Genomic DNA, 15409 nt, shown 5'->3' with positions numbered 1-15409 from the left:
AGCCAGTTGACGCCGCCTGGAAGTTTATCTGTGTCCTCGGGGTCACTTGAGCAGCACAAATGGGTGTGGGGCCTTCTTGGAACTATTGAAAGGAGTATAAACCAGAAAATTCAGTTGCCTCTTGAAAAAAGCACCTTTTGGGACAATCATGACCCGGATGACCGAGAATGTATAGACATCTGTTCCCACACTTCACCATTTGTCTGCTCAAGATTTTCCACCTTTAGGTAGGAAGCCATTGGGAGCCAGGGTGGAGAAGGAAGGAAGGAAATCTTTTGTTTCGTATCAGGTGCACACATCGCAAGCAGATTTTTTTGAGATGAAGTGTTGAGACTCCAATAAATATACATTGCTAGCTAATTCTTGATATTTCTAAGGCAATATGATGTGTTCTTTTCCCGTATTTTATTACAGCAACTTGGTGCAACTTCATTGAGAAAGAGAGAAAATCAAGCAATATCTGTTTGATGCAAAACAAGCATAGGTTGCATTGTTTGAAGTAAAGCATTAGATATAATTACAGACACTCACCGTAAATCCATATCAAATAAATATATTTATGTAAATATATGTAAATTTATTCAGGCTCAAAGTCTGTGAAAATGTGAATGGTACCTAAAATACCAAAGTAACACAGCTAAAAGCCAGATTTGTACACAAAGTAAGGAGGTCTTTTTGGGAACAGAAGTGTTGCCTGAGTCAGAGGAGGCCCCTGTAGATCAGTGATTCCCAACTGGAGCAGTTTTCAAAACGGGTGGGCTTCGACTAGCAGAGGAATTCTCGGAGTTGAAGTCCACACACCTTAAAAGTTGCTAAGGCTGAGAAACACCGGGATCACAACAGGGGATCCCGTCTCTCTCTCTCTCTCTCTCTCTCACACACACACACACAGGGACATCGCACCCATCACAAGTATATTTGGGTATATTTGGTGGTTGCAAAAGCCTTGAAGTGTTGCTATTGCGGATTTTCAGCTTCTGTTTTTCAGCCTGTCTTCTGTGTTGCAGGTAGATCTTCTGAAGGCAGGAGAAGTACCTAAACCTTTCCCGACCCATTATAAGGATTCGTGGGACAATAAACATGTGAAAATGCCTTGCTCAGAACAGAATTTATATCCTATAGAGGATGAGGTGAGGCAACATTACTACTTAAGCAACAGGATCCTCTGTGACTTTTAGCTATGCTCTAAGTGCCTTTTACAATCTTGGTCTTACTGGATGATCACATTTGTCGGCCGATGGTTTCTGATGTGTAGGATGCGTTGTCAGTAATCAATATACCGTATAACGTCCGTGGCAGCTCTTTTGCTGTTTATAACGAGTAAAACTTTTGTAAGAATGACAGTAACATTTCCATAAGCAAATAATTCCATGATGTACCAACCGGCGATTCCAGCTTGTTCCACCTTCACAAGCAAACCATGAACGTTAATTTTTTAAGTAAAGCTCAGTATTGGGTGAGTGGAGCTGCTGGATACCTCGGGACTCGGTGTTACCCGGTTCCAGGAGGTGCCAGCGATGGGGAGTCCCAAACAGTTCCACCTAGGGAGCCACCTAGTTCCACCTAGGGAGCCACGCAGGGAGTCACAGGGGCCGCTGACAATGGCCAAGTTCTGGCTTGTGTGCACTGAGAACCAGGCAGGATTGGACTGAAGAGCAGCTCTTGAAAAGCGCCGTTGTGTTCGGGACTGCCAAATCACCCGTGATGGGCTTAGGAAGCCGGGACAGTCAGCACCAACCCTCTGGGCTGGTTACGTTTAGAGGCAGTCCTCGACTTAGGACCACAGTGGAGCCCAACATCTCTGTTGCTAAGCGAGACATCTGTTAAATGAGTTTTGCCCCATTTTAGGACTCTTTCTGGCCAGAGTTCTTAAGTGAATCCCTGCAGTTATGAAGAGTTAGTGCCGCGGTTGCAAAATGATTCTGGCTTCCCTACTGGCTTGGTCAGAAAATCACAACAGGGGATCCCGTCTCTTTCTCTCTCTCTCTCTCTCTCTCTCTCTCTCTCTCTCTCTCACACACACACACACACACACACACACACACACACACATCGCACCCATCACAAGTGCCTGCCAGTTGCCTCTGAATCCGGATCGCGTGACCCAGAGCTGGATGCTGCAGGCGCCGTGAGCCCGGAAAGCGGCCACGGGTCCCTTTTCTCAGGTCCGCCGTAACTCCGGACAGCCACGAAACAAACGAGGGCTGCCTGGGCTCTGGCTGTGTTTCAGGGCCCAGAGACTTTGAAGCCAAAGAGTCATTTGAGAGGCTGTTTGCCTCTGGGGGGGATCACCTTCTGGGGCTCTGTCCACCCTCAGATCAGTTGGACTGACAGCCAAAACAACACACACACACACACCCCGGAGCTTTCTTATTCAAAGGAAATTCCACATCCCCCCCAATTCCTTCCCAAGGGATTGAGGGCCACGTGACTGCAACCGTTTCCCCCCGCCCCCTCCTGTACCTGCTGCATGTTTGCATGTCTTACGTTCATCTTACTCTCTCTCTCATTGTGTGGGTTGGTCTAAAAATCAGTTTATGATTCATTGGGATGAAGTTGGTGTTGGACTTTGAAGGACGGGGTAGGGATTCGTAATTATGGGGGTTTTTAAGGGTTTCATTCTAAGACTTCGAAGAATATCAGGCGTGTGGGAAATCTGTGTCCTGCAAACCTTTTTTTAATCTCTCTGGGTGGCCATAAAATCATGTTTCTAGTAGAAAACGTGATGCTAAATTATATTTGTTAGGGTTTGGAGATTAACCCCTAGCAGAGTATTGCAGCAGTAGTCAAGCCAGGCAACCAAAGGAGAGCGGAAGGGCCCCAGAGTATACACACACTGAACACAAACACTGTTTGTAGTTTAAATAGTTTTTAATCCATTTAGAGTTTAAGCATTGTCATTCAGTCCATTAAGTCATTCACAGTATTTCCATCCAGTAAGACTCACTAGTATAGTCCAAGTTAAGAGTCCTTGCAATATCTTTATCAGCCGATAAAGATATCTTCTCCTCCTCCGGTTTCACTCTCCAGAGAAACAACGCTGGATATTCAGCAAACGGTAGCAAACAATAACAGTTCAGTCACAGGCACTTACAGTCAGTAATCACAGTTAGTCACAGCAGCACACAGTTACAGCCAGACACAGTTACAGCCAGATACAGACAGCTCACAGCTAGAGAGCTTTCCAGCTTCTAATGCTTCCTTATATTGTAACTTCTAGCCGCACCCTTAATCGGCTAATTGCCTGCTGCATTGTGCTTAAAGTGATAAGCACTTAAACCATGATATCTAAGTTTTATATATTTATTCACCCAAACCATATTTGGTATCAATGTTATACCTAACATACTCCCCTTTTGGGTGAAATAAATATATAATACCTTACAATCTTATCCCATATTTTTCACAACTCTCCTGGTGCTTACTGGCACCTTGGGCTTTAGTAAAATTATCAGCTAAATTGTCCTCCGACATACAGTACTCTAGCTGAATCATCTTACTTCTTACAGATTGTCTCACGTTTAGGTATCTTAGATCTGTATGCTTGCTCCTTGTTTTTACTCCAATATTTGTGGCCATTTGAATAGCTGCCTGATTATCTTCATGTATAATTATAGGATAATCTACTGTTATACCTATATCAATTAACATTTGTTTATACATTATTAATTCTGTACATAACAATGATAAACAGGAGAATTCTGCCTCCATAGTAGACAAACTTATATGCTGTTGTCTTATTGACTTCCAGCCTATTAATGTCTTACCCAGCATTATGGCTGTTCCTGAAGTCGACTTTCTAGTGTCTCTTTCTGATGCAAAGCTAGCATCTGCATAAGCACTCAAAATTAAATCACCCTTTGGTTCTAAATACAATGAATAATTCATTGTCTTTTTAAGATATCTTAATATCCTCTTAGCTGCTATCCAGTGTCTTTCACATGGTGCAGAATTGAATCTAGCCAACTGATTCACACAGTACGATATATCTGGTCTAGACCAATTACTAATATAACTCAAACTACCAATTAAAGATTGATAAATCACCTTATCAAACTCAGGGCTTTGTACATCAGTGTTGCTAAACTCCTGACTCATTGGAGTCTTAGCTGGCTTACAAAGCTCCATCTTGTAATCTTTTAGTAATTTGCTTATCTTATCTTCCTGAGATATCTTAAAACCTTTCCGTGTTTTCTTTATATTCAAACCGAGATACTTCTTTATCTCCCTAATTGCTTGATCTTTATTCTCTTTTCTAATGATGCTATTATTTTATTTGCTTCATCATTAGTTTCAGTTATCAAAGCAATATCATCTGTGAATAGTAATAATAATGATACTTTCCCATTTGTCTCCCTCTTAAACAGACATGGATCGGCTAAACCAGCTTTAAATCCTATATTGTCTAGTTCCTTTACAATATACTGGTTCCATTCATAGCCTGATTGTTTAAGACCATAGAGACTTTTCTTTAACAACCAACAATCATTATTATCCTTATTTTCACTTTTAATACCAACAGGTTTTTCATATAAATAATATGTTTTAATGGGGCGTGCAAGTAAGCAGTTTCCACATCTAGATGGTTAACTATATAGTTTTTACTAGCTGCCCACACTAAAGCTGCCCTCAAGGTTGCTGCCTTAAGACTAGGTGCAAACACCTCATCATAGTCATTGGCATTCTGCCTAAAACCTTGGGCTACTAACCTTGCCTTATGGATTAAATTACCATCCTTATCTATTTTTACCTTAAATATCCATTTGCAGCCAATGGATTTCTTTCCTGCAGGTAATTTGGCATTTTCAAACACCTTCATATCTCTTAATGAATTCAGTTCCTTATTCATTGCTGCATACCATCTTTCTTTTTCCTTATTAGGATACTTTTTAATTTCTTCAACAGAATTAGGAACTTGATTAATCTGGCACACTGTGTTAGCCTGGTACCTATCAGGCGGTCTAGATATACGTGTAGTTCTTCTGGGAATTACAGGGCTTACAGGAGGACTTTGTTGAACTACTACCTGTTCATCTTCCTCATCCTGTTCAGCTATTGAATCTGTTTCTTCCTTTTGGGCACTATTTCATCCTGTATTTGTCTCTTTACTTTATTTTTAAAGTTACAGGGATAACTAATGGGATTTCTATAGGATTCAATAATTACATCTTTATTGGCATCCTGTTCTAATTTCTCCCATCCTTCATGTTCTAGAAATTGGGCACTAGCACTACATAACACTTTAGATGTGCCTTTCTCCCAAAATCTATATGCCCTATGGTTTGCCTGATAACCAACGAAGAAAAATCTTTTAGCTCTATGTTGCCCTTTTTTCTGAGTTGTGCAGGAATATGCACCCATGCTGGTGCACCAAATGTGTGCAGGTAACTTAGATCAGGTTTCCTGCCATGCCATCTGGTGAATGGTATTTCACCTGTTGTTGTATTAACAACGTTGTTCAATATGTTATTAGCACACATTGTAGCCTCCCCACAAAGAATCAGGTAACCCAGAATCATTTAACATTGTTCTAACCATTGCCTGTAGTGTTTGGCCTCTTCTTTCAATAAAAACATTATGTTCTGGCCTGTATGGAGCAGACTTCTTATGCTCTATTCCAGCTACCTTAAGTCTGTTCTGGAATTTGTTATTAATAAATTCCGTACCATTATCTGTCACCAGGGTTATCAGTTGACGTTTAGACTTTCTTTCAGCAAACCTAAGCCAATTGAAAAATGTTGATATGTTTCAGTTTTGCTTTTCATTAAATAGCAAAACCCATATCTAGAATAATGATCCATAATGCTCAGTATATATCTAGCACCCCCATACTGGGTTTCTTTGGACCTATTATGTCTGCAAATACTACTTCTAAAGGTTCTTTTGTTTTGAAACCATTTAGCCTATTTGCAGGCAATACCTTGCTCTTATCTTCACAGCAAACATTACAACGCAAATATTTATCACAAGGTTTTAACCTTATTCCTTCAGATAACTCAACTGTACGTTTTAGCATTTTAAAATTTACATGCCCCAAACGCCTATGCAATAAATGGATACATTCTTCATGAGGCTTTATATTATTAAATACAGTTTGAGCCTCCCCTTTCTTACTATTATCTAAGACATATAATGTTCCATTTAAAGCTGCAGTTACCCTTTTGTTATCTTTTTCAATTATGCAATTATTATCTTTAAAAGTAATTACATAACCTAATTTATCTAATACCCTTACTGAAAGCAAATTAAACTTTAGTTGCGGTACATACAACATTTTTATATCCTGGTTTATGTACGGACAACGTGCAAAACCTTGACCTTTCGCTTTCAGGTTCCAGCCATTGGCAAGAGATATATGTTGAGAACTTGTAGACATTTTTATAAATTTTGTCTTATCTCTTGTGATGCAGTGGGATGCGCCACTGTCAACCACCCATAAATTATTCTTCACATCAGAGTTGCTAAACGTGGCTAGTTCAAATGCTTTCTTTGGCTTTTTTTGCATTCTGGCTTTTCTCTTTTTGCAGAATCTTGCCAAATGTCCTCTGCCTCCACAATTAAAACATTTTTAATTGTGTATGCCGTCGAAGATAAATTCTCTTCTTCCAGGTGCTTTACTTTGCTTTGCTGGTTTCTTTCAAACTTTGAAGATAATTTCTCTTCTTTCTTATCTTCTCTCAGCTCGTCACGCTCACGCCTTCTTCTGGCTTCTTCTAGTAGCCTGCCTGTTATATCGGTTAATGATAGGCTTTCTTTTGGCAATACCTCTAATGAAGTCACATAGTCATCATAGCTTTGATCTAATGAAGATAATATTATGTAGACTTGTTGCAGTTCATTAAATATAAGCTCTTTTCTTGCAAATCTTGAAAAATGCTCTTCATACAGTTTAAATGAACTAACATATCTCCATTCCTCTGAAGATGCGTTCGAAAAAGCTTCCGTGTAAGATTTATATGTGCTCCTACACTGTCCCGAACATAAATCTTCCTGAGGTTCTCCCAGCAGTTTGCAGCATTTTCTTCTCCACGAATATGGACAAGCTGCTGATCACAGAAGTCAGTCCTATGATGCATAAAGCCTGCTCATTCTTCAGTTTAAAGTCTTGTAACTTTTCGTTATCATCATCATTAGCAGGATCCCAGCTACTCACATCTGGTGGGTTTGCTATAATGTCCCACAAACCTTCTCTGCGTAGAAGTAAACTACATTTCATTGACCATGAAACATAGTTTGTTCCATCCAGCCTGGATATCATGGACAGTTGTGACAAATTTACTTGTGCCATTACTCTTCAGATATTTTGACTATTTTAAACTAATTAAAACAGTTTGTTTTTACAGTAATGTGCAACTCACACCAACTCTCTGCTATATCCTGGTTAGTTAGACTATGCTGCTGGGCCCATAACCAATGTTAGGGTTTGGAGATTAACCCTAGCAGAGTATTGCAGCAGTAGTCAAGCCAGGCAACCAAAGGAGAGCGGAAGGGCCCAGAGTATACACACACTGAACACAAACACTGTTTGTAGTTTAAATAGTTTTTAATCCATTTAGAGTTTAAGCATTGTCATTCAGTCCATTAAGTCATTCACAGTATTTCCATCCAGTAAGACTCACTAGTATAGTCCAAGTTAAGAGTCCTTGCAATATCTTTATCAGCCGATAAAGATATCTTCTCCTCCTCCGGTTTCACTCTCCAGAGAAACAAACGCTGGATATTCAGCAAACGGTAGCAAACAATAACAGTTCAGTCACAGGCACTTACAGTCAGTAATCACAGTTAGTCACAGCAGCACACAGTTACAGCCAGACACAGTTACAGCCAGATACAGACAGCTCACAGCTAGAGAGCTTTCCAGCTTCTAATGCTTCCTTATATTGTAACTTCTAGCCGCACCCTTAATCGGCTAATTGCCTGCTGCATTGTGCTTAAAGTGATAAGCACTTAAACCATGATATCTAAGTTTTATATATTTATTCACCCAAACCATATTTGGTATCAATGTTATACCTAACAATATTACTACTGCAAACTATTTGGGGTGGGGTGGGGTGGCAAGGTTGATTACTATATGCAATATTCTTAAATTTTAAGTAAACGCTTCATGCTTCCTTCTGAATAGCAACACAGTTGTATAATGATATTACTACTGCAAACTAGTTGGGGGTGGGGTGGGGTGGCAAGGTTGATTACTATATGCAATATTCTTAAATTTTAAGTAAACGCTTCATGCTTCCTTCTGAATAGCAACACAGTTGTATAATGATATTACTACTGCAAACTAGTTGGGGGTGAGTGGTGGGAAGGTTGATTACTATATACAATATTCTTAAATTTTAAGTAAACGCTTCATGCTTCCTTCTGAATAGCAACACAGTTGTATAATGATATTACTACTGCAAACTAGTTGGGGGTGAGTGGTGGGAAGGTTGATTACTATATACAATATTCTTAAATTTTAAGTAAACGCTTCATGCTTCCTTCTGAATAGCAACACAGTTGTATGTTTGGTTAATGCTTTATAAATTACACGCACAATTTTGTTAGTTCCCATTGGAGAGTAAACCTTAAGACATTGAATGGTTTTAATATGATATACAAATATTTGTTCTCTATAAAGAACGGTGACAGGACTGCCGGGAGCCGATGGGAATTAATACAGACTTCACTTCTCAAGAAATTCACATGTTCCCGAGATTTGAAGGTAAAAGACTTTTCAGTTACTCAACCATCAAATTTTGGACCAGGGTTTTCATTGCTAAGCCACGGAATTAGCTGTTTTACAGGGCTGGGTTTTTTTTGTTTTTTGTTTTGTTTGCCATGGCCGTTAAGAGAGTCACTGCTGTTAAGGGAGTCTGTCATGCAGCAGATCTGCTTCCTCCGTTTGCTTGTCAGAAGCCCGTTGGGAGGCAGTGATCCTCCTACATGGGCTCAGACTTGATTGATAGCTAGCAGACCCTTTGCTAGAGACCAGGCTGTGACGGCCTCATCACCCACCATTGTTGTTGTTGTCGTTATTAATTTTATTGACCAGCCACCTTACCACAAAGTGACTCTGCACACATTAGCTCAAACAGAGATTGGATTTCTTGTGGTCAAAGGTTTCGCTATTCATAGCTACGGCTTCTGCACCCACACGGTGGTGGCTGATGTAATGAAGCCCCTCCCCCCACTTCATCTGGGCTTGCCCTTCCCCAGGCCAGCGGGGGGTGGGGGGTGTAAAAAAAATGAATCTGAACCCTGGAACTGATCCCCGAGGATCCCCGTCTCAGTGCTGCTTCTTCTAAGCTGTCACCCGATGCATCGAAATAACTGGCTGGCCGGCCTTAATGGGACAGAGTTGCTGGTGGGGGGGGTGGAGGAGTTGGGGGGCTGACTCAAGAGCTTGATAAAGCGGAGCTCAGGTGGATGAATGTCCGGCAATATGGCCAGATTCCCTAGCATGAAAAATGGCCCCCAGAGATTCATGGTTGAGTTGGGTAGCTGAAGAACAGCAGAGGAATGAGGAGAGAATAGAGAACGGAACAAACCACTTTATTGTCCCGTTGAATGTACACTAATTGGCATACACTAAAAACAAATTTTGCTGCCTGCAGCTCTTCAAGGGTCACCACCTCCAATTTTACACTACATAACCCTGACAAGATACCCTGTTTCTCCAACAATACGGCCTCCCCCAATAGGAAGTCCCAGCATGTTTTATAGGCATGAAATGAAATTAAGCGCCCCCCCCCAAATCAAGGCCTATATTAAAACATGCGAAATGGCGGGGGCTTGCTGTTAGGAAGTACTTTTGTTGCACACCCGGATATGGTGCTGCCTGCGTTGACCCCGATACGAAGTGCCCCACCAACGCCGAGGTCAACATTCAAGCCATCGCCACCCGCCCGCCCAAAGATGCAAGGGGGGGGGGGAATTAAGTCACCCCCGAAAAGACGGCCTAGCCATTTTTTCGGGGCTCAAAAAAAAAAAAGACCCGACCTTATTATATGAGAAACACGGTAAATAAGTACAAAATTATGTATATACCGACATATATTATATGGCACAGAGAAACAACACAGTTCAGTTATACGTGTTTATGGCAACAAAAACAAATCTTGTGAGTTTACCAGACGGATGGCGTAGGGAACAAAGCTGTTACAGAATCTGGTACTCCTGCTGGAAATAGAATGAAAGAATGGTACAATTGCACAACTGGGCAGCCAAAACGGGGCTATTGGGTGAGTTGATCAGAGAGTCAGGAAATACACTATCGTGTGTAGTGTTCATTCAGTTCCTCCTATTCAATCGGCCTTAAAAGGTGGAGAAAATATGACGATAATTTAAGAGACGGCAACTTAGTCAGTACTAACTGATTGCTCAGGAATTGGACTTTTTTTTGTTAAAATAAACGGCAACATCTCAACATACCCGATAGACAGTTTGGTCTAGTAATTAAGGCATTGGGCTAAAAATCAAGAGACCCTGAGTTCAAGTCTCTCCTTTCCTCTAAAAGCCATCTGGGTGACTTGGGGACCAGCCCCGTTCTCTCAGGTCAACCCCTCTGACAGGGTGGTGGTTGCAGGAAAAATTGGAGGAGGAAGGTCTGTTGGAGAAGTTCGCTGCCTTGAGTTATTTGTAAAAATAGTAAAGCCAGGTGATGGGTGGAGTTTAGACAGACAGACAGTGAGATTCATTAATTTTTTCCCCACTTTTGCTTTAATTTTGGGTCGGATTTAAAAGTGGGAAATGGAATACACACCTTTTTATTCTTATTTGCATCCTTCCTAAAATATCCAAAAACCTATTTCTAAATTTCTACTTTTTCAGGCAGTTTGGAAGGTCTGGGGAGGTGCTAAAGTTTCCCCTTCCTATTTCTGTCCTTAAAACCCCCAAACGAGGAAGCTGGCTGAAAGAGGTACCGCAAGTGGCGGTTTTAGGCTGTTTGTTCAGTTCTTCGGGGAGTCCTAAAGATAGGAATGGAAGCGGAGAGAGGTTTTCACTCTTGCCCATCATTTGGGATATACATATATTTCTCTGCGGACCTGGGTGCCATGACACCTGCTGCTAAGCAGCCTTTGACCAGCAGAGGCCGCAGTTGATTCAAAGCCGGTTGGTTCCATTGAGAAATGCTCTGCTATGTTTTCACCTTGTAGGAAGGAATCCTCAGGTATAACATCTCTTACGCCAAGAAATGGGACTTCACGGCCCTGGCTGAATTCTGCGATAAGGTAATAAGGGGAGAAAAAAAAATATGACCCTGGAAACATGCAAACGCCCCACCCCTAATAATAATAATAATAATTCAAATGCTGCTTTCTAAAGTTGGATGTGATTTGAATGGTTATTTTTTTTTTCTCATTAATTCTATTTTATACGTACTTTTACTTGTAGTTAACTGAATGTGCCCAGCCGGGAATTCACAGAGGCTGGAGAGAAATGGGAAGGAAGGAATTCTATCTGTGTGTGTGTGTGTGTGTGTGTGTGTGTGTTATATGTATTTTAGGTACTTTGTGACCATACAGGTAGTCTTTGACTTACAACCACAACTGAGCCCAATGTTTTTTTTTTGTTAAGCGAGACAGTTGCTAAGTGAGTTTTGCCCCCACTTCATGACCTTTCTTTCCACAGTCGTTAAGTGAGTCACCGCAGTTGTTTAGCAGTAACACAGCAGTTCAGCGAATCCAGCTTCCCCATTGACTTTGCTGGTCAGGAGGTCGCAAAAGGGGGGAGCATGTGACCCCCCCTCCCTGGGGACATTGCGACCGTCATAAATATGAGCCGGCCTGAGTTTTGATCACGTGACCAGGGAGTGCTGGCGATGGTCGTAAGTGTGAAGAACGGTCACGTCCCGTTTTGTTTCAGTGCTGCTGCAGCTTTGAAGAGTTGCTAAAGGAACGATGGTCAATGGGGGACCCCCTGCAACCCCCCCCCCCCCCGGTTTCTCTCTCCAGTTAACCGTGGTCTTTTCCTCTCCTGGTGCCGTGGATGCATTTGCTCCCTCTGGGAATAGTGATGAGGGTTCATCCTTCAGGGCCCCTGTCCCGTAAGTCTTCCCTGGTGGATGGGCAGAGAGCCTGGCCCTGATTGCTCCAGGCGTAAAGAAAAGGTGGAAGAAGGCGAGGAGGGTCCCAGGCGCCGCCCTTTCAGGGGACTCTCCCGCCCAGCTCTGTCTCCGTCCCTGGCAGGACCACCCCCATCAGTGGGCTTACGGTTGAGTTGCTTGGCCCCTCCCTGGGGGAAGAAAGCAGCCACAGCCTCCCCACCGAGTACAGGCAGCTGTAAGGAGGCAACGGAGAGCGCTCCCTGCCCTGCACTTTGGCTGCCTTGCCTGACCGGTGCTTTTCTGCCAAGGAGGTCGTCCAGATTAGTCTCAAGAGCATAAACACCATCAGCAGAGAGTTGATTCCAGGAGCATATTTAGACAGAGCATCCAACTCTGGGTGTTTTCTATCCCCTGGCTTTCAACCATAAAAATGAAAGGATTGGGGATTTGATAGCAATGAAATTGACCAGATCAATGAAGGCAATGCCACTAATCAAGGAGAGACGCAAGCTGGAGCTAAGGAGGAATTTCCCTGTCTGAGCAGGGAGGTTAAACTGGCCAGACCCAAATCCTGCAGCCGTTCTTCACACACGTTTTAGTCTCCAGGCCCTCGATCTCCCTTAGTTGCTCTTCTGTGCCCTTTGCCCAAAGTCTCAACTCAGTCTTTGTAGTATGGTGACCAACATCGGCTGCAGTATTCCAGGGGTGGCCTTACTAAGGCTTTGTAAAGCGGCACTAATACTCCACGTGATGTTGATTCTGTGCCTCTGTTTATACAAGCCAGTATTGTATTGGCTTTTTTGGTGGAACCGGGCTGCTACGCTTGGCTGGCTCATATTCAAGGGAACCTCCGTTAAGACCCCAAGGTCCCTTTCACAGGGACTGTGTTTGAGAAGTAAAAACAGAAGAGGAGAGAGAGAGAGATTATGCAAGGAAACCGGAGCTGTTTTCTTGTGATGGCTTACGTTTTGCCCATCCCATTAATTAATGTTTCCTGCTTGCCGAGTCTTGATTTTTATGCACCGCTTGTTCTATCGCAGCTCACAACTCAGTCAGTTTGGAACTTCCAGGCAAGATTTGAGTTACAATTCTGGTTTACTTTTGCTGTTAGTTACAGTTCCGGTTATTTTGCTTTGCTGTTCACCTCATTAGTGTGAGCCCCCCAAGAGAGCTTAGGCTATTGGGCTCTTTAGTTTTTTCTTTCCATTATTTCATTAATTAACAAATTAGCAGGGGCTGCTCTCTGCAGGAGATTCTTGCTGTGTTGAAAATGACAAACTTTTTGGGACAGCCATGACCTGGGTGACTGAGAATCTCCAGAGACAATAAGTCCCCGTCTCTTTTCCAGTCCTTTCTAGCTGCTGGCCCTTTAGAGGTGCACAAAAATGCCACCTTTCTGATTTTTTTTGCCCCTCCTCTGATGTCTTGAGCCACAAAGCCCCTGCGTTGTTTTGAGACGTAACTAAGATACCCTGAATTTCATTTAAAGAGACTGTGTGTAAGAAGAAGACACAGCAGCAGCTCCCTCGTTTTTTCCCCCTTAATTTTCAAAAATCCGACAGAAGAGGGAGCCCTTGCCTTGCTCAGAGAATTTTGTTCCCCAATGCTACTTGCGAAAGGTTAAATTTATTTATTCAATGTATTTATTTATTTATTTATTTATTAAATGTATTAATAAATTAACTTTATCGGTCATCACAGGGTAACTCTAAATTGACAGCATGGTTGAAACGCAAGTCCAAATATTGTTTTTGGTATCAATTTTTTAAATTAGTTTATCAAAATATAAATTACAAAGAACAATGAAAATAACGGGAATGGAAGGGAGGAAAAAAGAAAAGCGGGAAACGTGTAGGGGAATAGAGAATGAAACAAAGAAAAGCATTGACATTCCTCTCTTTTTAGTGCAGTAGAATAAGGAAATAACATACAACCTCAACGTTTTGTTTTTACATCACCATCACCATCATATATACTGGCCATTTCTCTAAAACCAATCCAATCAGCAGAACCTGAAGTCAAGCTTCCATTCCCCCCCCCCCCCAACTGAAGCAAATAAAGTCCAGGCAGGTGCAGGTGCTTCGTAGATGTTTGGGTGGGGGCCGCGTCCTGAGTGGGAAGCATCCGTTCACTGTGTGCCAGAATCCTCCTCTTTCCACCCCCGGTCTGGAGCCAAGGGCAGGTCCTGGGCCGGAGGAAGCTTTTCCTGGATTTCAGCCTCAAGATTTCCTTGAGTTTGTCACCCTTTTCTGGAGTCTCCGCCAGCCAGAGGTTTGGCCGTGATGAAAGGCCTCTGCTTGAGAAGGACGTTTCCTGGTGGCACCAAGAAAGGATGATGGAGGAGGAGGTGGCCCTGCGTGCCCTGCCCTGCGCTTGGCTTCCATATCCACCTGGCAGCACCGCTGGGAACAAGGGAAGGGGCTCCATGGGGAAATGAGGCAGGCCGTGGGGAGAGAGACCAGGTGGCCCACTGAGCAGACTCTTGTCAGCAGCACGCCAGCCTCTTCTCCGCCACAGTCCTTGTCCATTCTCTGGAGCCCGGAGAGTCCGCCAGAGGTTCTGGGAGGAGGGAGGCCTCCGTGGCCCATTTCCCCCTCTCCGGCAGGCGGGAAGGCAGGCAGGCGCGCTCTCAGGAGGAGGGGCGTCCTCTGGGCAGCACCACAGGCGGAGAAGGAAGGAGGAGGAGGAGGCACGAAGGACGGCCTGCTTCCTCCCTCCCTCTCTCTTGTGCCAGCTGCCTTCCCCTTCTCCGGAAGGCTAAGAGTTCCTAGGGAGAGATATGGCCAAGATGCCTGTTGTAATGACTGTTTGAGCCTTTGGTGGGTGGACAGGCAGCCCTGGACCTTCAACGGTTCGTTTAGTGACTGTTTGAAGTTACAGCAGTGTTGAATAAAGTGACTTACGACCATTTTCCATACTTACGACAGTTGCAGCATCCCGGGGGGGGGTCACCTGATCAAAACCCCCACAACTGGGCAGCTGGCTCGTATTTATGACGGTCGCAGGCTGTTTGCCGGAGGGGGGGCACATGGTCCCCTTTTGCGACCTTCTGGCAGGCAGAGTCCATGGGGGTGGGGGAGCCAGATTCCCTTAAGTACCTTGTGACCGACTGCAGGAATTCGCTTAACAACTGCAGCAAGCAAGATTGTAAAATGGGGCAAAACTCACTCAACAACCGTCTCACTTAGCAACAGAAATGTTGGGGGGCTCAACTGTGGTCAAAGTCGGAGACTAACCTGTATTTAAAAACAAAGTGTAGCCTTCCCATTTTAACCACCTTGTGGAACCCCTGAAGTTCCCTGAACTGCCCACTTGGGGAAGGGACCCGCCTGGAGGAAGAGCAGCCATCTTGCTGGCTGCTTGGCTTGGCGTTTTAGG

The 15409-nt window shown here is 43.3% G+C and overlaps 2 protein-coding genes across 2 annotated transcripts in view; both read left to right on the top strand.

The window, feature by feature from the left end:
* NCOA4 (nuclear receptor coactivator 4) overlaps nucleotides 1–15409 on the top strand; it is an 88315-nt gene that overhangs the window by 38047 nt on the left and 34859 nt on the right. The gene's annotated exons all lie outside the window — the stretch shown is intronic.
* PARG (poly(ADP-ribose) glycohydrolase) overlaps nucleotides 1–15409 on the top strand; it is a 50506-nt gene that overhangs the window by 5195 nt on the left and 29902 nt on the right. The window contains exons 6-8 of the mRNA XM_087963977.1: nucleotides 1008–1130; nucleotides 8624–8707; nucleotides 11142–11216. Coding sequence (XP_087820103.1) covers nucleotides 1008–1130; nucleotides 8624–8707; nucleotides 11142–11216 — 282 coding nt within the window. The remainder of the gene's footprint in view (nucleotides 1–1007; nucleotides 1131–8623; nucleotides 8708–11141; nucleotides 11217–15409) is intronic.

This window comes from Notechis scutatus, chromosome 4 (assembly GCF_049901735.1).
Source record: "Notechis scutatus isolate UNSWTSFEM ecotype Mainland chromosome 4, rNotScu1.2, whole genome shotgun sequence".
Taxonomy (NCBI): domain Eukaryota; kingdom Metazoa; phylum Chordata; class Lepidosauria; order Squamata; family Elapidae; genus Notechis; species Notechis scutatus.
The sequence above is the reverse complement of the archived record's forward strand: the minus strand, read 5'-3'. Positions and strand labels throughout refer to the sequence as shown.